This window comes from Hylaeus anthracinus, unplaced genomic scaffold, assembly GCF_026225885.1.
Source record: "Hylaeus anthracinus isolate JK02 unplaced genomic scaffold, UHH_iyHylAnth1.0_haploid 12002, whole genome shotgun sequence".
Classification (NCBI taxonomy): Eukaryota; Metazoa; Arthropoda; class Insecta; order Hymenoptera; family Colletidae; genus Hylaeus; species Hylaeus anthracinus.
In genome coordinates, this window is record NW_026534349.1 from 7,191,159 (window position 1) to 7,213,042 (window position 21,884).

General features: G+C 37.1%; 1 protein-coding gene across 4 annotated transcripts in view; it reads left to right on the forward strand.

Moving 5' to 3' along the window:
• The window catches only part of LOC128891619 (calcium-binding mitochondrial carrier protein Aralar1), a 31,357-nt gene that overhangs the window by 2,267 nt on the left and 7,206 nt on the right, over positions 1-21,884 (forward strand). The window contains exons 1-17 of one of the 4 annotated variants that reach the window (XM_054151249.1): positions 6,352-6,595; positions 16,222-16,278; positions 16,875-17,017; positions 17,351-17,466; positions 17,552-17,691; positions 17,823-17,969; positions 18,062-18,203; positions 18,293-18,386; positions 18,814-18,849; positions 19,472-19,562; positions 19,695-19,770; positions 19,988-20,106; positions 20,182-20,352; positions 20,474-20,614; positions 20,695-20,889; positions 20,981-21,083; positions 21,781-21,871. In XM_054151249.1, the coding sequence (XP_054007224.1) occupies positions 6,563-6,595; positions 16,222-16,278; positions 16,875-17,017; positions 17,351-17,466; positions 17,552-17,691; positions 17,823-17,969; positions 18,062-18,203; positions 18,293-18,386; positions 18,814-18,849; positions 19,472-19,562; positions 19,695-19,770; positions 19,988-20,106; positions 20,182-20,352; positions 20,474-20,614; positions 20,695-20,889; positions 20,981-21,083; positions 21,781-21,871 (1,895 nt within the window). In that variant the 5' untranslated portion in view covers positions 6,352-6,562. Of the gene's footprint in view, positions 1-6,351; positions 6,596-12,488; positions 12,810-16,221; positions 16,279-16,874; positions 17,018-17,350; positions 17,467-17,551; positions 17,692-17,822; positions 17,970-18,061; positions 18,204-18,292; positions 18,387-18,813; positions 18,850-19,471; positions 19,563-19,694; positions 19,771-19,987; positions 20,107-20,181; positions 20,353-20,473; positions 20,615-20,694; positions 20,890-20,980; positions 21,084-21,780; positions 21,872-21,884 lie in introns of those variants that run through there. The other 3 variants (XM_054151251.1, XM_054151248.1, XM_054151250.1) reach the window with 3 other exon arrangements.

Genomic DNA, 21,884 nt, shown 5'->3' on the forward strand with positions numbered 1-21,884 from the left:
ATATCTTTTAATTGCTATGCCATAGTACTTTATCGAATAGTTTTTTTCACTCGCCTTCCTACTATGCCTTCGCATTCCTCAACATGTACACACTTTTATCTGTTTTTTAACAAGACACTCGGTCAATATTATTGTGTAATATCGTACATGTATTGTCAATAACGTTGTCTGCCTCTGGATGATATTGTGGACGAATTGAAACAATCAAAAAGTATTTGATATTATTGAAGTCCTGTCAATATATTGCGACGTGCGTGCAGGGAATATTACGCAATATTACTTCTACCTCTTGTGTACATACTTTTGTCCTATTTGCGAGCTACAAAACAAGATGGAAGCGAGATTTCCTTATCAGACGTACACAGCAGAGATGGGTGAAATTTTATTCGAATAACAGATAGCGGATAAAATCGATCTATTGAAATTTAATCGCGATATTTATACAACGGGATAGTTGTTTGGGTAAGTCTTTATTTAATAAGCGTGAATTATTCTATTTTTTAATGTAGGTTACAATTTGTATCGAAAAATGATTTTTTTGATCGAGTGATGTTCATGATATTTAATTTGAACTGAAAATATAGAAATTCAGCGTGACGAATCCAATATGGCCGAACAAAGTGCGAAAAGTGACGCGATTTGAGTGAAAGTTAGTGTTTGGAAGTTTTTGAGGTCGCTGATTACGAATTTAAATTGAAAATGGCGGGACCAACATGGCGGATAAAAATGGGAAGAATTATTCAATTTGGATGAAAGTTCGTACTCTGGGATTTTAGAGGTCGTTGATTGCGAATCTGAAACCAAAATTCCAAAATGAAGATGGCGAATCCAATATGGCGAAGCAGAATGAAGATGAAAACACACCGAAAAGTGTTATTACTAGACTGCGGATCTTTATGCATTTATAGGAAATTTGAACGTGCAAGTACCTACAAAATGCAAACAATATGCAAGAATATAAAAAAGATTGAAAGCAAAGTTCATGTTATAACATTTGCAGAATAAAATAAATTCCTAATTAGGTTCAATTTTCACGTTCGAGAAGATTTTATTCTCCATAAAGATCCGCTGTCTAGTTATTACATCATCTTGTAAGTTGTAGAACTTTTCGAAACAAGTCCGTAGCTGATGTATTAACCCTTTCGGTACGAGCGCCGGATATATCCGGCATCCATCTGATGCTCTGTGTGGAAGAGCGCCGGATATATCCGGCGTCCATCTAATAACATTATATGTGTTACTTATATAATTACATACGCATTTTGCGAGAGCATCACGGCGGACAGAGCACTCTTGCCAAAAGAGTTAATCACTCGAAAATCGCTGAGGACGTAAAGAGGAAAATTGTATCGTATTGTCGCGAAAAAAGGTTGACCTGTGCGGCAACTCAGCCGTGAAAGAATTTTGGCGCACGAGTTATGTAAGTCGCTGTAGGATCGCTCAAACTGTGTCCTAATTCTAGAGACGCAGAAACGAATGCAGGGAATGCAGACGTTCGATCCAAATCAACCGATATACAGCCACTTACGATCACCTTGACCGCGACGAGTGTGCTAATCCTTCCGTGTCGTAATTTTAAATCCTATTTACGTCGCGACAGAGATTTTCCAAGGAATATGCCTAACTCTTTTAGGCACACGGCGTAAAATTGAAATAAATTTCGTGCTGCACAGGAGAACAGTATCGATATCTGTTTTCACTTATTTATCGTTAGTGTTGTTTCACTGCCAATTCCATGGAAAAAAGAACTTTAAATAAAATATCAAATCTAAGCAAAAGATGGAATTAGTTTAAACTTAATTCGCAAGGAATTAAAGGATACTTGTAAAATTCGATCACGTGTACTATTCGTTAACAGAGAGGTTAATGTTCTTATCCTAAAGAATATTTTATTCTTTGAATTGTCCAGATCAACGAATTTCCAGTTATTATTATTTATCTTTATATATGAAATTTATTTATAGTGTTTAGCTATATATTCGGTAGGTGACGCTACAGTCACACCACTACAGTGCCACATATCCTATATATATAGAGAAAGAAATAAAATTAAAAAACTTACCACCTCAATAATACATGTACATGTATATGGTGCGAGTATGGCCTCAGATGGTCCAGTATGACATTTAAATATAACAGATGGCGTGATATACAATATTCATTATGGATTTTACCCATAAAGAATAAAAAGTACATATAAAAAAGTAATACTATGCGAACGTGACTATAGCACCGCATACTTCTAAATGTCTCGAACTTGCCTTAGTTGGGATAAAATGAACTCAGTTGTACGAGATGAAAGCATTTTCAGATATTGCAATAAAACTCATTGCTTATCGTATCTTTCCGTTAATTTCTCGAACGAAGGCTGCTTTGATGCTTGACTTAAATGCGAGCTTGTTGATCACGACGCGTTGGTTCGTTGTGGCTAATTATCTAGAATGTTTACCGAGATTTACAACACCGAGTTACACGATTATATCGTAATCGTTCGTAAGCAGTGACCGGTCAGTGATTGTGTCGATGTTTATCCAATCCTATGACGTAAACCACTACCTATGCATCGACGTAGAAATACGCAACATTTTCTGTTTAAATCGCGCTCTTCGCAAAAACATCGTCACATTGCAAATAATTCTGATTATTCGCATTACTGATTTCGCGAGAAATATTCGATACTTTTTGTCACGGTGCAGTATTATTTTTTTAGGTCGTCGCGATTGCGCGCCACTCGTCTGCTTGTAATTTACACGAAGCATTTTAATCCGACTCAGATCTAATCCTAAACTAACCGAGACCCGACGGACAACCGAGATGACGATCGGGGGCAGGATATGACGCGAGGAACCGATTCGAATATGCTCGGAATCGACCACTACATTTACGTGCATGAAGTCACGTAGGCTTTCGGAGAGCGAGATTCGCGCAGGAACCATCATTGCCATATTGGACACCACGCGGACCAGCATTTCGTGTTTCTAGCAAATTTTCATATACTGTAACTCGTAAAGTAGTGTTCCGTGGATTTGAACAAAACTTCGCTTGATTCTTCTTTGATTAAATATGAATTATGTGAGCCATTTTCGATTTAAATTGACCACCCCGGTTTCACGACAAACGACATCAAAATTTTGTAATTTTCACACAGCTTTTTATAGAGGATACGAACTTTCGCGTGAATTTGTTCAAGTTAAATGAAAATCCAATCTAGGAAGTTGCTGGAAATTTGATATGTTATAAAAGCCAAAATTTCAAATTACGTAAAATCGAAGAAACGATTATTGACCGCGCCGTTACTGGAATATAATTCATTGAAATCTGGAACTGAACGTAGAAAACGTGCACAGTATCAGACAGTGTTGTTGCCGCTTGAATGTTTGTGTAGGTGTACGTATCGATATATCAATCCAAACGTGCACGAGAACAGTAATACTGTACAAAAGTTGCCAATATATTTTTGAACGTGATTACCTCGAAACAACTAGCTTAATAGAAACGAAAACGCTGAGTGGGCTATCATTTTGTTCCGCAATGTACACGAAACCTCAGCATTACATTCGTCCGGTTCGTCGTCTCTTTGTTGGAGTGCATCGATCGCCCGTAGCCTGGTCGATTCAGCATCTCTGAAGCATTAAGTTGCAAGTGTTCCGCACCGTTTATCGTCCAATAACGACGGAGCCATTCCATCCGCTTTCCGACGTTCGTTTCGCGTGGAAAACGTTCACAACCAATTATCAAACATTTTCGACCTGCCTCCCACAAATGGAAATCCAGTTTTCCAAGTAAAACTATACAACACCATTTTCTCGTATTTATTATTCATTACGAAACTTAATTTAAGATATTTTTAAGCGTACGTTGCATTTATCTCCAGATGGACCGTATTTCTCAGTGATATAGTTGAAACCAAACATCTTTAAGCCTACGTGTATCGTAGAAGACTGATAGTGTTCGTATTAGCACAAACTCTTCTTCATTGAATACGAAATATCAGAAATATCATATCTTATTGTACCGACCGTACTTTATAATTTAAAATTCCTCGAAGCCTAACGAATAATGTCTTATTAATAATTTTAGTGTCGGAGCTACTCCAAAATGTAACATCCTCTTTTGTCGAGTTCAGACGAAAGGATCAGATCGGTACTCCGTAGTTTGCGCAACGGTGTTTGCGCAAATTTGTGCGGAGCTCGGAATTAGCACGGCCTGAAAATCACGTCGCAGTATTTTCGGTTCGCGCACCGCTCTAGTAAAAGCTCACCGAGTTTCGCAAGTTTCTAAGGGCTATTGACACCGGAGATGATTACGGTGATAAATCATGAGGTATCTCGCGTTTTACGCGACGAAAAACTCCATTTTATAAATCCGTTCGGTTGCTTCGAATACGCAACGAAATAAAAATATTTAATTTTTCGAAAATATACAGACAATTTCACTTGTTCCTATAGATTGTATTTCTCCTTAAGATATTTATTTTAAATACTTCCAAAATGTTCAAAATAAACGACTCGGTATTAAAAGTACTATTAATTATTAATTAATATATTAATCGTGTCATTATAATCATATTAAAGTGCACTCAGTTCTTCGAGTGTCCTCGATGTTGTTATTCTTCTCTAAGTGAATAATTACTCGACATTATTTTTACCGCGATTCATCGTCAATTTAAACCTTTCATCGATTAATATAAATATGCGGACGCTACGTCGACGAATGATTATCGTGGCTACGATAATATCGATCGGGTGACAAAAGGACGAAGATGCAAAATTGCAAACCGATACCTATCATGGCCGCGTCGCCAACGAAGAAACCGATCCGTTACCGATAAGCAATTGGATACTCGGTCTTATCCAAAGAAAATTTCAATTCTGAAAACTAATACAGCAATGGGATATTTCCAGAGTTGTGCGGGATTGCAATCCAAGTACTTCATGAATTATTACTGCGAAACAATTTGTGGTTTTTAAACAGGAATTGTGAAAATGTATGGCACGTTATTAAATACTTTTTAATGATTTGTACAGTACTTGTATGTCCTATCGAATGTTAGAAATACACGAATATGGAAGCAGTTCGATGTTAACCGTTAGAGTAAACAATTTCCTGCTCCATTCTATTGGCAACGGACCCCCTCTAAGAAACTTAATGTCCCTATTATTCAATGTGTTCAACGTGTACATACTTTCCGGCGGGAATTGAATCGAATTCACTTAACTCGTGATTCTCAAAGATCGCCATTGATGTTTCCATCGTATCTATTTGCTATGGTAGTGCGTAATTTTATCCAAACAACAAAGATCCGTAAGAGAATTGATATTAAAATTTTAAATAATTCAAATAACTTTCTTTTTGGCCCTAATTTGACCAAGCCATTCGATTTAGAATAAGCGCAATGTCATTGATATATTAACGAGTAATTGTTATTTATTATCGTACTAAACGAACCGGAAACTTTTTATGATTGAAATATGTGAGGATCATAGAAGAATATTTTATCATTCATTATTGACATTATATATTTGCAACGATTACAATTGTAAAGTACCCATACGATAATTACGCAGTGATCACTGAATTTAATTACTTGGAAATATGATTAGGTACATAGAAATTCCCTCGCAATTAGCGATCACCTTAAAAAATAACTAAAGTCCAACTAAATTATAATTTGTTCGCTATCATCTCTTATCTTTTGTATCAAAGAAAGCTGAAATAGCGGCGAGTAGAGTATGAATTTGTCAAAATAAACGCTATCTTATTACACGTAAAAATATACAAGGTTCTATTTAAAAGAATCAAATTGTTCTTCGAATCTCTCCCACCACTTGAATTACAACAAAACTATTTTACACCGTATAATTTGTACATTTGAACCAAATAATGTTCGTAAAATAATGTTTAAGATATCTTCATTCCCTCGTGAGATATTTAACAATTCCCATTTAACACGTTGATCGCCACGTCGCCCGTATATGGGCGACGGTGCTTTTCACTGAAAAACGAAAACTATTCGTTCTGAAAGTTAAGTGTCATGGAAAATGAATTTGAATGAAATACTCGAATTTCGACGAAGTTACAGAACTAACTATCGAAATAAATATTTCATTACGCAGTTTCCAAATGTCTGTAAACAAAATTAAATCGCGATAGAAATTTTCAAGAGTATTAGTGTGGCAGTGAACGCGTTAAACGAAACACCGTGTACATTTGCGTCATCCGAATCGTCGAGCGACAGTGGCTGTATCTAGGCTTTCCTGTAACAGTTTTCCCTGTAAAGCGGGTCGGGGACCTCGTGTTCACCCTCCCTCCGTGAACCTGCACCAGTTGCGTCGAGAACCTCGCCGTGAGTCGACACCAGTCACGCGTGGATCGTCCTCGAGGTAACTTGGCGATCTGGAGATGATCCGTTGACGCGTCATACGTTTCCAACGAACGAACATGTGACCAGGAATCCACCGTCGGCGTATGTGTGTTACTTTTTGTGCGATCAGTGGCTCGAAGGTGTCCAAAGGTGTGATAGTGTTGTGTTGTTGTACTGGGAACGGATGAGTAAGGGAGAATGCATCAAAAAAACGACGAGGATTACGAAGAGGTCAGTTCTCCAGAATTTTTTGCACCAGCTGTGCGCTTCCTTTTCTCTTTTAGGCCTTGTCTACCTGTGTGAGTTTCTTCCGTGTCGCTGTGAGCGTCGGAATTTTTCTTGTAGTTCGCCGCAGATCTTTCTGGTGCGACGATCCGAACAGTTGAGCATACCTTAGGAATGTCTTTTTTAAATTATTTTTGAAACTAAGAGTTCTATAAACGAACTAAATATAAAAGAGTTTCGTCTCAGCATCACCTACGAGCTGGTATTTTTTAAAAATTTATTTAACGGATATTAACATTTCTCTGAGCCATTTCTCGAAGGCGTATTATGTTTTATAATAAATACAATAATGTTATTTTAGCCCTTTTATTCGTACCATTTAGTTATGTTTAGCATGTGTTTGTTGTTACATTAGTTTATATTATAAGCGCATAAAATTCCGCAATCTATTCATTACTGTGAAAAGTTAATACTTTAATGAAATAAAATGGCGGGTGAATGTTTCTGTATAAACTAGAGTTGAAATAATCATATAGATATGAAGGCACAGAATTCATTTTTACGACCGGTAACTGTCAAGTATACTTGTAATTTGTTGGTAGAATAACAATAAGCAGAATTCATTGATTACTGAACATTGTGTGTATTATTGTAGGTAAATTAAATGACCATCAGATTGAGACTTAGATCTCGTATACGCGAAAAAATAAAGAAAAAGATGCTCGTTTCATTTTATGTTTAAAGAAGCATGAAATTTTGCATTTTTTAAAATAGCCGTGTGTCACATGTTCGCTACTGATATTCACAAGAACGTATTTAAATTTCAGAAAAATCGATTCGAGAGTTATTTTTTTTTTTATCTTGATAACCAGCTGAGAAAAATGATGTTTCGAGAAAAACGAGTTTGAAGCTTGTACAAATTTTATAAAGTTTGTACAAAAATATTTTTGTATTCTTTTTGAATAATATTATCGGTAGAACGAACATTGGAATCATATTTTATTTTACGAATTTTGACAAAAAAATTCCGAAAGTATGCTTAATATTTCTCGTCACGCCAGAGAGACTCCTTAATTCGGACAACGTGTTTCTGGCAAAGGTCGTGTACTTGCGAACCGCTGTTCCAGGTATACGTAAATAGTACAAAGCACAAAGGGGATATCGGTGTAGAACAGTTAGCAAAAGGACGGTTCACTGGAAGAAAAAGAATTGAGTCATTACATTGGAATTCAGCAATTACCGAGTGTTATTTTTATTTTAATCATGATCTCATAGTTCCGTTTCTTTGGACGAAAAGATATATGTATAATCCTATTTATTTTGTAGCATTTGATACGATCCAGGATATCCCGTAATTGCTGGCAATTTTCTATCGCGATAACTGAATAATATTCCTAATTTCCTTGATTATTTCTTCAAAGAAGTATACATTTTTTTCTTGCAGTAAAGATGATTCATTCATTGCAATTTTCCGTCTCTGATATCCGGTATCTAATCTCCCTGGAAAATTCTCAACCAAACCGTTTCTGCCAATTCCACTTTTATTTCACGGTCATTTCGTGTTAGAATTATTCAGATAGAAGAAACCACGTGGTTGTTGGTATATGCATCAGACATAGACATTTTTCAAATAAGATTTAAAGTGCTATTTCAGATAGTGCACTATTTAATTTTATGAATACTTAGTGTTTGAAATACAATTTCGTTATCTTCTTACGTGAGATAATTTTTAAAATTATCTGCCAACGTTGGGAAACTTTCGTGATACTGTTTTATTGACCACTTCGTATTATTTTCCCCCTTAATAGTCGACGATCTTTCAACGAAAAATTCTAAAATTACAAAGGAATTAATTCAATCTTTTTCAAAACATTTTTCTTTATTCCGTTTGTATACGAGCTTTACTTTCAATAGTTTTTCACATTATTGCGTATTATGTACATCTTGTAGTTTTTTGCACATTCAAATTTCTTATAAATACATGAACATTCGTATTCTATTCATAAATGCCTTCCATCTTTTAACTTACAATTTATTTCCAAATTAATTATTCCAATCGTTTAGCAGTCAAATTAAAAAATTGCTAGTCGCGAGAGGTTCTTCGAAAGCATGATTACATCTCACCGGCAGCGAAAGCTATTTATTAATCAACCCGATACACATCTACCCACCTTTGAATCAAGCTGTGCCGATAACGCCAAGGAGCTTTGTGAAATAGTAGCAGATTATCGTTTCCAGTGACATTATTAGTATTAATTGTACGGGATTCTCGATTACCAGTACGTGTAACGCATTACGTAACTGTATGATCTTGTGTTGTACTTGAGATTATCCGATCGGATACATGGTTGAAATCCATCGGTTCGCGATAGCACACTGATAATTCCTTAACCGCATTAGACGTGTCTCTGTATCGTGGAATGCTTTTTTTAGGGCGAACATCACTGTGAATTTAATTAATTAATTAATTATTTTTTAATGAATGGTAGAGATATGTTATTAAGGATACATTGAACTATATTCAAACAAATTTTTACTGAAATATACTGAAAAATTCATCTGAAAATAAACCTGAATACTTTATTAATAATAAAAAAATAAGTTGGTTAATTAGAGTGATTTTTTAATGGCGTTAATTAATGAGAGCAATTATGTCTGGCTTTAACCTGTTTATAAACTGCATTTATATTGGCGTAGACAAATTTTCCGAAAATTAATAATTGACGAAAATTAATAACGAATAACCAGTTCTTTATCTTCTTTCTGACCTTCGAGATTACTCTTGACGTTTAATCACTGTAACGGTTACATTTGTATTTGTTTATCGTAAATCAGTTTATTTTGTGATTCAAAGTCTAATTTTTACCTCAGCTTATCCACGAGTTATACTTTCGACAGGTGTAAAAGGATCGCCTAAAAAGGGACTAGTCGAACCAAAAAGAATTTATTAAATCGTGTCGTTCGTTAGAGTGACGAATCGCCCACAAGCGATAATTAACAGGGCTGTTGTAAATTGGGATTAACGAACGTCGATAAATAAACCTGACATGCGTATTCATGGTCTGAACGAGCTGCTCAGCCTGTTCGGTCGACGGTTATGTAACATCGTCGCCTTGTAAAATGAACGACGCATACAGGAAGCTATGCGTTGAACCGGTTGGGCATCTCTGCGCCAAGGCACGCGCTCGCAATCGCGTAAAAATATCTGCTCTTGACAATGAGCAAGACCACCACTGGCGTCGAGAAATAAGATTACTGTAAAATACAAATTTAAAGAGTTAATTAAAAAAAAAAAAAAAAAACGAGGATCCGTTGAGGTGGTTGTTTCGAGATGGCCAAGTTGAGAAATAGCATTGGAAATTTTCGTAAAATTACAGTCTTACTGCTTTCACACACGTCCATAATAAATCAATATGTATATCTACATATGTATCCGTAATATTCGAGACGTGATTGTGGCAACAACGCCGACTGTTACCAACGCTGAACGTTCTTTACGTTCTGTTTCAGATTTTAATGAATGTTTACCAATCAGAATCAGCGCGGTCAGTAATTTTTTTTTTTTTTTTTTATGGTTTATAATATCGATTTTTATAACGTACCAAATTTTCGGAAAGTTCCTAAATAACATTTTCATTCAAATTGAAAGAGATTGCGTGAAAATCGGTGCGTTCCATAGAAAGTCGTTTTTCATAAAATTGACGTGGTCAATATAAATCAAGATAGGCCCATATGATTCATATGTAATCAAAGAACAATTTCAAGTGAGGTTTTGTTAAAATTCTTCGCTAAATAAATCTACGGTAAAACTACCTTAAGTTTAAATGTTCATGAAATAGCATCCATATGAAATTAAAAATCCGTTAAGTAAGAAATAACATATTTTCAATGACGATGTGGTTTGAATAATAACTGGTGAATAAAACCGCGACTAAATAACGAATGGGACCATACACGTAACAATTTAGTATACTCGACGTTTATTGGTTTCAACTGTTAAGTTTCTATTTGTTCATTGTGAAATAATTCATTCTGCAGTTCAAATAATATTGAATTATGAATTTTGAATTTATGAATAATGAATTTTTGGATGACTTAGAATAAAGGTTTTTGAATAAAGTCAAGTCAGTTAAAAACGTCAAAGTGTCGGTCACCGATGAACAAGTAGTGCATGAAATATATTAGCCCTTTGCGGTCCTAGGTCGAACGAGGCTCGACAAAATTGTATCGGGATCGAGATCTTGTAGTTTGGTCTATTCGCGGAGAGTGATCTGGAAAAAGAGTAAAAATAGAGTTACCTAGGTACAGCTTCAGAGAACTGAGGGAAGAAGAAAGTCTGCTTGGTTGGGATACTTGGCAGACAAAAAATAGAATTAAGGAAGGGAAGGACTCTAGGAAGCAGGAAGCAGATATACAAACACTGGAAGTAAAGGTGGGATAGATACTGATGGTTTATTTAGGATTTAGGACCGTGTCGAGTCACAAAAAGAAATGAAGGAGGAATCGTGAACGAAGAATGCGTATGAACGGAGATACGAAATCAGGTCCAGGAGATAGGTAGCGATGGCTGAATCATCTTCCTCTTTGTTCAATGGTCGGTCGTCTAGGAATACAGCGATCTCCATTTACTTTAGCTTAATCATCAATTTTACATTCTAAATATTTAAAACCATTACTTCATAAACTTGTTAAACTGTAAGTATTTATTACAGAAAATCTTCCTTGGAACATTTTATGAAATAAAGGATAACAAAGTATACATTTAATGACAAAGTAAATTGCAGCGTTATAGACGGTTTACAACGCTCTTTGTCACGTCATAGCTATTATTCAATTTTGATTCACCGGTTCATAATTGCCGTTGCTTTGAAATACAGTTAACTGAAAAGTACACGTGTTCTACCAATGTGATCAGCTCTGTTATACACCAGTCACTCGAAATAACGTCTTTGAAATAATTTGCATCTTTGGTGACGCGTTTTTAAACAGACACGAACATCTTGATCAAATAAGAAATTGATTTTTTCTTAGTAACTTCTTCAAACATTAAGGGAGTCTCTCGAAACCAATCGGATACGAGTAACATTCTTATCTAAATAAAACTGTCGAACAATGAAAGAAAGATAAATAACTTTTTATTTGGTACAACTTAAATAAAATTTCAAATTTGAATTTCATAATGATATTATATTTCAATTTGAACCGACAAATCTTATCGGAACAGTTACTCAATCGAATAAAGGTCAGGAATAAATTGGTGTAATTAAGTGTAATTTTATTTGTTGTCTGTTACGTTACATTTCAATAGATTTAGTACGTTATATATAACTCATGAAATTTCAATTTTAAATTGAAAATACAATTACATATAAATATACACATGAAAAGTGTTGAAATAAACGCGTCTGTTGGACTTTTCAGAACAAAACATCATGTTTTGCTGGTTGGTACTTTAATGTACCAAAATGACGAGTAAATATATCTGTTTGAATTCGAACTATAAAGGATAGAACACAGAGGCACATAATTAATTCCTACATGCAATAACCGTGATCTATGATTAAGATAAAAATTTCTTTCTTGCACGATAATTTTCATTTTACCATCTACTGTCAGTTATTCGATCAGCACTTGGGGGAAAAAACATTACTAGAAAATGATAAACCCCAAAAAGTTAAACGGTACTCCTACGTTCCATATTCAATGTTGGAACCCCATGGAGCTGTAACGCGTCCCTGTTTACTCGACGTCTATTATTCGAACAAGGTTTTGCCTTTTTTTCTGGACTGCTATCAGCATAAAGTGGCAAAAAAGTGGCAATCTTTCAAACGAAGAGCCGCAGAGGAGGGAGCCGAAGAGAAACACGAGCGACTTTTCTTCAATGCGCGGTGATTCAGTCTCGTCGTGTCTTTCGCACACGAAACACGGGTCGCTGGTGTCGCGTTTTCGTCGGTCGACTCGCATCCGACACGTGCGTGACGCACGTACCAAATACCATACCGTTCCGCGTTATTTAAGACATCTGTTGACCTGATTATTTTCTCCTCGTCCAGTATTCCACGCATGCGGTCATTGTCACCATGCTGACTTCCGGGGCCACGTGACGTCTCTAGAAGAATTTACGTTACACGACGAGTTTATCTTCGCGTTTTACCGTTACACGTTGGATTACTTTTTCTTTCGAAGAAATCTCGAAAGCAGATCTACCCGCTGCGTTATGGTACGTTCATATCAGCCCACTTTGTAATCTGAAACCAAACCTTCTTCTCGCGCCATCTTGCTTACTCCTTCCAGAAAATGAAGGTTTCTGATTGCACCAGTAATCTTCCTTATTCGTTTCTTTCCATTCGGTCGGATTTTGCTCGAAAGAAACGAAGATATTTCTCGACCGTGTCGCGCGACCTCGTTCACGTCGGGTTATCATTTTTATATCATTTTACGTTGTCGGAGTTGCACAGTCGGTTGCTTGGATATTTTTCGTCCACGACCGATCACACCTAACGATGCATCCGTGTCGATCGTTGCTAGAAATTCTAGCGAACGTGAAATGTTACTCGAAAAATGGACATCGAACTAGCGGGAGTGTTACTAGTGGTGTTACACTTCCACGAGGCACAAATTGAAGAAAAAACGAAGCACATTTATTGATTGAATTGAATTGAAATAACAATATACGGGAATTACGTAACAGGAGAGATCTAGCCTACAATAATAATTCAAGAATAATAATAATAATACAAGTGTCCGTATCTAATCTAACAAGTACTTTTACTTTCGTACCTGAACACTGTTTTCAGAAAGAGAATCTATCTTCTTCAACGGAATCCCAATTTTACGATAAACGTTCTAGGTGAAATTTTAATTTTTACTTAAGCTGATTGTTTATTTTTTGGTACGGTTCATTATCTAGAGAAACTGTTACCCATCCCCGAGACTCCGAAAGGTTCTCAAGAACTGTTCGCGATTTTCTTATCGATCTTGACAGATAGATTCGCGATCGCGTAATTGTCAGAAATCGACTGTTATTTTTGGTGCGACTAGCGAAGCCGTCGAGTCGGGTTATCGGCTTTGAAGAGCTGGCATGTTCGTCTAGTGGCTCGTATCATTCCCACATTATTTTCTGCGTCAAGTTCTCGAGCGTCGAATGACCGTGAAAAGTGCATGTAAAATAATCACGTGACCCGCACGTGACACGCGCGTCTATATTACTCAAGGCAGATTTGATCGTCTTAGTGCTCGTGCTCGCAATCTAGAGTACGCACACGCGACGACTGTATGAGAATTTGCGACAATATTCATAACCAGGCTGCGGATTTTTATGGAAAATAAAATTATTGTAAACGTACCTACGCGAATCGAACGTTAATACGAATTTAAGTCTTTTTTTTTTAAATAAGCAAATGTTTCACAAATTTCGATCCAGAATGTACAGCTTTCTAACTCGAACAGGACCACATTAAGATTTTCGATGCCAATGAATTGAAAATATTGTAAATTCAAATACTTCTTTCCGTTTATTAGGATTTTATTATAAAAATAAGCATAGTCAAATGCTTTTTTAATATCTGAAATGGATGGTTTCAGACTGGGTTATATTGTTTACAGTCTACATTTAAGGAAATTGTATGAAAAGTTCGCTAATTATTGTTTACGCTTACTTGAAGTTGTAGCCGTATCTAATCTTCACAGTTCGCGACACGAAAATACTTAATATATACCGATCCTAATCTAATTAGTGTAATTTTTATATATGACATCAGAAATTTGGTGATAATATTTCAAAGCTACGTATGATAAGGCATGCAAATATGAAACGTGTTGCAATGTAAATTCTTGTTTACCGTTGATTGCCGCGAAATTTCAACATGGTCAGGGCCATATTATGAAATGTACGATAAAGAGCTTTGGAATACTTGAGATTTAATAACTATTATTTTATAACTATTTTTATCGAGTCCATAACACAAAAGGCTGATACTTTAACGTAACAGAATACCGAGTAAATATGTTTTCTGAAATTTTCTGAAATCAGAATTACAAACAAAAATACGTACATAATGAATAAATAGTAAACGATCCAACGTAAAGGCACAGAATTAATTTATACGTCATTCCAACCGTGAAAAATGTAGATGGACAGCAATATGTTGGTGAATTTCATTAAAAATCACTACGCAATAGATAACCGAAAATGTTGTGTAATTGTGTATTACTATTGTTATCTGCAAAGTGTGCTTCGCTGATGTAAAGCACTGTATCATCGATTTACGCAATGTGGCATAGCTACGTGCGTGAATGCAACCTTTTCATATCGTATGATAAATACTATCGCTGATAACCCGAGGTTAATAGACGTTATTAAAAAATGCTTGGCTTTCGTCTTACGATAATACAAATGGACAATATTATTAAAAGTTTCTAAATAAATGCGTTTGTTGGACTTCTCCGAGCAAAACATCGTGTTTCGCCGGAGCGATAATAATAAAAGTGTATAATAACATCAGAGAGGCATATCTTATCAATCGTTGGAATAAACTGTAATGTCCATCGGGTCAAGACTCGGGTTATGTGTATACGTATATATACGATAATAAAAGTATATAATAACTTCGAAAAGGCATAAACTGCAATGTCCATCAGGTTGAGACTCAGATTATATCTATACAGCCTTTGCTACTGCGGCCGCTCGAACGGTCTACGCGCGCTCTGATTGCTCGGGGTTTTCGCTTAATATCTCCTTAACGAAGCCCCATCCGACATTTTTGCAAAGGAAATTGTTGTTCAGAATCGTCTCAGCTACCCCCCATTTCCGGCTCCTCCCCGACTTTTGGGACACCCTGTAGATAAAATGTAACAGAGATCTGGTTGAGGATTTAAAAGGTTTAACGTAGCAAAATGATTAATAAATATACCTGTTTAAATTAGAGTTATAATGAATTGAATACAGAGGCATATAATTCATTTCTACATGTAATATATATAATATTTTATTTACGGATTGCATTCTCAGTAAGAGAGATAGACTGACCCTGAATGAACTTTTATAGTATCGTTCTAAAATGGTCTCAAGTTTAAGAATATAACGTTTCGTAAAAAAAGAAAAAAAATACATTGATGACCTTGAAATCTCATAAAACGAACGACCCTGGAAAAAATTGCACTCTTCCATTGTAGGTGTCCCTTATAATAGTGCGATCTTGTCTTGACAAGTCTTATCAGCGGACTGTAATTAACGGAGATATTCACGGTGGATGAAGTTATTGCTTCACTCTGTACATATACCGTTTTACTGTAAATTTTTAATTTTTTTAAAAATTATCTTATATTATTCCATGTTATTGTTACGCTCTCCTGGTGTTCCTGTTCAGTCATAACAATTTATTAATAGCAATTAATATCAAATACTGTTCTTGTATATATGGCGTCCATGATATTGTTATGTTAAGACAGTAACTGTAGTAAAAGATGAGAGTAAAGGTGAAGAGTTTGCAGATTTTGTTCGCAATTGTCGCCATTCGTTGGACGCATTCAGCAGTATTTGAATTTATAATTCATTTAAACTTATAATTTCTTGTTTACTCTTGAACCGATTGCCTTTTTCGCAATACTAACTTGCAATGTTTAATTTTCAGGGTTCCGGATATCTAAAGCGTGCGAATAATGAACGCCTCCATGAAATATTTAATCAGGTAAACGATCCAACTCAATTTGCTTTATATATATCATGATACACAGTTGAAAATAAATGTTACAAATAAATTTGATTCAGCAATTATTAAATTCAACGAATCAAGTTTGTCATTACCTATTCACCTTCAAAAATAGTATGAGTCATCGAATAACTTTTTTTTTTTTTTTTTTTTTAATATAATGCAATTTACTTGTAATATATTTCTATGAAAAAAAAAAAAAATGGTTAATGTTATAAAAGATAATAATTCAGTACATCATGCATTTTAATTTTAGCTTATTAGTTTCTAGCATTACCAATCGAATGAAAAACTTGAAATGAAATATTAAACTGTACGACTATGAGAAATTACAATTTTTCAGGGATTAAATAATATCCCACAATTTTTTTTTAATTAAAAGTTGGACACAATAGATCTTTCTCAGTGGTAATTAATGACTTTAAAGATGACACTACGCATTGAAAGCTAAGCAAAAGATGGAAGAATTGTTAATCCACATAACCAAAGAGCAAAGAGTTCAGCGAAAGTCAGAGATCGTCTGATTTTTCGCGTGGTTGCACGGTCGGAGTAATGGTGTTTCCCGGAAATTACAGTACGCCTCGCAGGAGAAGAATGGCGAGAGGTTCATGACCCCGTCTGACTTCGTGCGAAGTTACCTTGGCCTTTACACAGATGCCGATTACAATCCAGATTCCGTCAACCTGCTCGCGGGCATCGTCGATACTAGCAAAGATGGGTCAGTATCGAAAATCTAGATCATGTTTCTACGACTGTGTACTGCGTCCACCATTCTTGAATGGTTCTACAAAAACGCGTTACATATTATTTAAAAAATGTTATGTTATTACAATAATAATCATATTGATAAGAGTTATAAAAGTTGAAATCAAGCCATATTGTTGCGCGTAGTTCATAGAAAGTGTCGGATCAGCAAAATCTTTATTTTAACATGTAAAGACATGTTTACAGTGTCTTTTCAGCAACATCTCTTTTAGACACCGTAAACCTCGTTAAAAGTTCACCGTCTAACCAAGTTGTTTGAATCTAATTTCGATGTTGAAACTTTCAGGCTCATATCGTTTACTGAGTTCCAAGCATTCGAAGGGCTGCTATGCGTGCCGGATGCTCTGTACAAGACAGCCTTCCAGTTGTTCGACACTAATGGAAATGGAATGGTTGCGTTTGGTAAGCGAAATCTCCTACGGGAAGTTCGATTCGATCGCATCGATTAAAGGGTGAGGAGTTCACGGCTCTCGATTTTCCTTTGCAGACGAGTTCGTTGAGGTGATGCGGAAAACAGAGCTGCATCTACGGATGCCTTTCAACATGGAAAGTAGTTTCATTAAACTTTATTTCGGAAAGGATAAACAGAGGCTGATCAGCTACGCGGAGTTCAGTCAATTCTTGCATGTGAGTAGGCGACAAAGTATTCAAAATGTCCACGGTAATCGAGGACGTAATTATCGACACATTTTCTTTTCCATCTAGGAAATTTCATTAAAAACGCTTTAAACGACCAGGGCTGAACTTTTTGTTTACAGGATTTTCACGAGGAGTATGCGACAGAGGCTTTCAAGAAATTCGACAAAGACGGACAGGGTTTCATCTCAGCGTTAGACTTTCAGGATATCATGCTCAGTATCAAGAGTCACTTGCTGACCAAGGATGTGAGGGATAATTTAGTTGCCGTAAGTTAACAGTAGCATTGTTTAGCACGTGGTCATTCTCCGTAATAAATGAAACACTTTTTGGAGTATAACCAAATATAATATAAATGCAGGCTGCTAGTAGCGGTCAGACTGGAAGGAAGGTCAGCTTTCCATACTTCATGGCCTTCAATTCCCTTCTGAATAATATGGAGCTCATAAAACGTATCTACCTGAATGCGACGAACGGCCATAGATTCGAAGAGGTTACCAAGGGTAAAAAGTTTCTTAGAAAGTTCCTTCTTCGCTGGAATTGTAAGAGAATGGCTCGCAATACCGATGGGGATCGATTTGAATGCTTTCAGAGAGGTTCCTTCATTCCGCACAAATGATGTCGCAGATCACACCTCTGGAGGTGGACATTCTCTTTCAACTTTGCGACCTACTTCATCAGACTGGGTGAGTATCTCCAATCCCGGGACCACCGAGTCGTATCGACACTTCGACGTCGATTGGTCGCACGAAAGGTCACGTGGAATGACTTTTTTCGGCTGCACGCAGAAAAAAGCGACAAAAGTATTCTCAGTGTCAGGGTGATAGCTATTGTCCACGCCGACCTGGTCAACGAAAAGCAATAAGAACATGTTGAAAAGTCACGTAATGCTATCGTTGCACCAGCAAGCACACATCGTCATCATCCATATGTCGAGAGTCTCGTTTCTGGCAAAAGAAGATGGAGACTATCGCTGCCAAGAGAATCATTTTTAAACGCCTCCTATGCCTACCAAAAAGCTTGACACATTATTCTTTCCGATCTTCAGTGAGCAACGATTAAAGTTCTCATTATTGAATATATTTGTTTACGTGTTTACGCTGCCTGGATCAGATCTACGGAAGATGACGAGGCAGATTCGGGGCTTGGGTGCGTCTTTGTATTACAAGAATAATCACGTGCTATATAACTCTGTATAACGCATACGTTGGCCTCGCGCGAAAGCAATGGGGAGCTTTCGAAAAACGATCAAACAGCGAATTCAGAAAACACATTTGGAATTTTCTTGACACGAACGATTGACCGAAAACTTGTAAATGTTCTTTTCTAAATTCCGCGTTTGTCGTCCTTTGGAGTAAGAAAATTCCCATTCCTTTCGTCAATGTAATTGTATGTACATGTAAGGATAATCACACTTGTTTCACCTACTTTCTTCAGCATCTATCTTAGGACGATGGTATCTGCAAACATTTGCACACCGTGGACACTAATGATTCCATTTTTCTTCCATTCGATGCTAGTGACAGATTTAAGGACATGTTTGAGGAACTCTATTGCCAGGGTATATGTTTAGAATCGCTCGAAGCAGTGCCATCGACGTGTTGCACATAACGACCATCCTAGATACCATTCTTTTTCTTTCTTTTTTTTTTTTCTAAATTGTACATTCTTAAAGGAAACGATTCTTTCATCCACCTTGTCCCAATTCAAACGCTTTACTGTCGCGACAGCTACGATGTACGTACTGAGCAGGCATTTTCTCGGGTTTCAGGAAAATTGTATACAATGATCTCGTGGCTATTACACCTGAGCAGTATTTCAAGCAAATTACAAAACGTCTCGCCGAGATTAAGGCGGTGTCGGTAAGTGTGGTGAAAGAGAAGAGTGTTCACGCCGGTCAGATGGCAGTCAGACATTCCCGGAAAGAATGCGCAATTACCACGAACGTGTCGGATACATACGTTGTTTAATAGTCAGTGTTGTTGCCATTTCAGAGCCCTGACGAGCGTGGTGTGATCGTGCAAATACTCGAGAGCGGATATCGATTCGTCCTTGGATCTATCGGCGGAGGTATGTTCACTGGGACTGGTATTGACATTTCTCTTTACAGCTACGCGAAGCGTTCTAGGATTGCCGACTCGTTAAGTACATCTACTTTTCGAAAAGCAAACGCTGTTCTATGGTTAGGGAATTTACTCTAAGTATTTAAACGCCTGCTCCTCGCGGAGCTGACACGATTAGGGTACAGTTAAAGTAGTAAAAGCTAGACGAAGAATGTTTTCTGCAGCGGTCGGCGCTACGGCCGTCTACCCGATCGACCTGGTCAAGACGAGGATGCAGAACCAGAGGGCTGGCTCGCTCGTCGGCGAACTTATGTACAGAAACAGCTTTGATTGCTTAAAAAAGGTTGGAATCGAAAAGTCTCGCCATGAAACACTGTCTGCATTGTTAATCATGAAGTTGGTATTTTGCGTTTGACAGGTCATTCGGCACGAAGGTTTCTTCGGCCTTTACAGAGGATTGATACCTCAGCTGATGGGCGTTGCCCCCGAGAAAGCAATCAAACTAACCGTCAATGACTTCGTCAGAGATAAGTTCATGGATAAAAACAGCAATTTACCCCTTTACGGGGAAATTATGTCCGGTGCTTGTGTAAGTGATCGATGAACATATTTTAGCACCCGGCTCGTCCTCGATGCGTAATCTTCCCGCGTCTATGCTTTTCAAACTCACGATTTTACACCATTTTTCAGAGTTACTTTTTATCTTTCAGGCCGGAGGGTCGCAGGTAATCTTCACGAACCCCTTAGAAATTGTGAAAATCCGGCTGCAGGTGGCTGGCGAAATAGCTGGAGGTACGAAAGTCAGAGCATTGACAGTTGTAAAGGAATTAGGACTTTTTGGTTTGTACAAAGTGAGTGTTCTCAGCTCTTTCATATCGTGCAAAATTGGAAAAATCTTTCGGTTCGCTTTAACGTATTACTCTACTTTTAGGGCGCGAGAGCTTGTTTTCTACGTGACGTTCCGTTCAGTGCTATCTATTTCCCGATGTATGCTCACACGAAAGCTCGATTGGCGGATGAAGGAGGATACAACACACCTCTGTCACTCCTTGTTTCCGGTGCACTCGCTGGTGTGCCTGCAGCAGCGCTGGTCACTCCTGCAGACGTAATAAAAACAAGATTGCAAGTACGTTTCACGTTTATTTCGATCGACTATAACCAATTGTCTCATTTTATTCTTTGAATAACAAAAAAAAAAAAATATTTTATTACCGTAGGTTGTAGCTAGAGAAGGGCAAACAACGTACAATGGCTTGGCGGACTGCGCGAGGAAAATTTATAAGGAAGAAGGTGCAAGGGCGTTCTGGAAAGGAGCTACAGGTATGAGATTCTATTATATTCGGTCGGCTGAGTTTTCTGGATAATTTGGAACTTTCAAGCGTAAAGTAGAAACGCTTGTTAGCTATACCAGGATGTGACATTTATTTTAAGTTCGATATAAAGAGAGTTAGTAATATATTTTGATTTGGTCGATTGCATGCGCGGGGATCGGCCCCCTGCCGCATCTTTCGACTATTCTTCCTCTCCAATATGACCTGGCAACTTACTTCTAAGTGAGTACTTCTTTTTCTCTTTGCCTGCCAGTCTCGTCGTGTTTTGAGTTCTCCTCTCCATCAAGTTTTCCTTTGTGAGAGCTACCCGTTCTTCACTTTCTCGTGTTTTTCTTGATTTTCTGCGTAACGGGTTTGTTTGTTCTCAAGGTGCCCCGTCGAAAGCACTGCATCCCATCGCACGATTCGTTCTTTTCATGTGACTTATTTCTCCATTATCTCATACGAATCTCTTACAACCGTTGTTTAATTCTGTTTCTAGGACGAAGAATGTTTTATTATTGTTTGACGTTTGTTTCAGTTTTAAATGTTAAGTCTGCAGGAGTATAGTCATAACATACATTCGACATAACTCTCAAGGGCATCACTCTGAGAAATCTTTATTTAGACAAAGAACACAATCCAGTGCGTAAAAGCAGAGTACCGTGCGAGCTGGTGTTATTTAAATCAATTTTTCTATTTTACAGCACGAGTGTTCAGATCGTCGCCGCAGTTTGGCGTCACGCTCTTCACCTATGAGCTTTTACAGAGGCTTTTCGTTGTCGACTTCGGAGGATCGTAAGTATACATA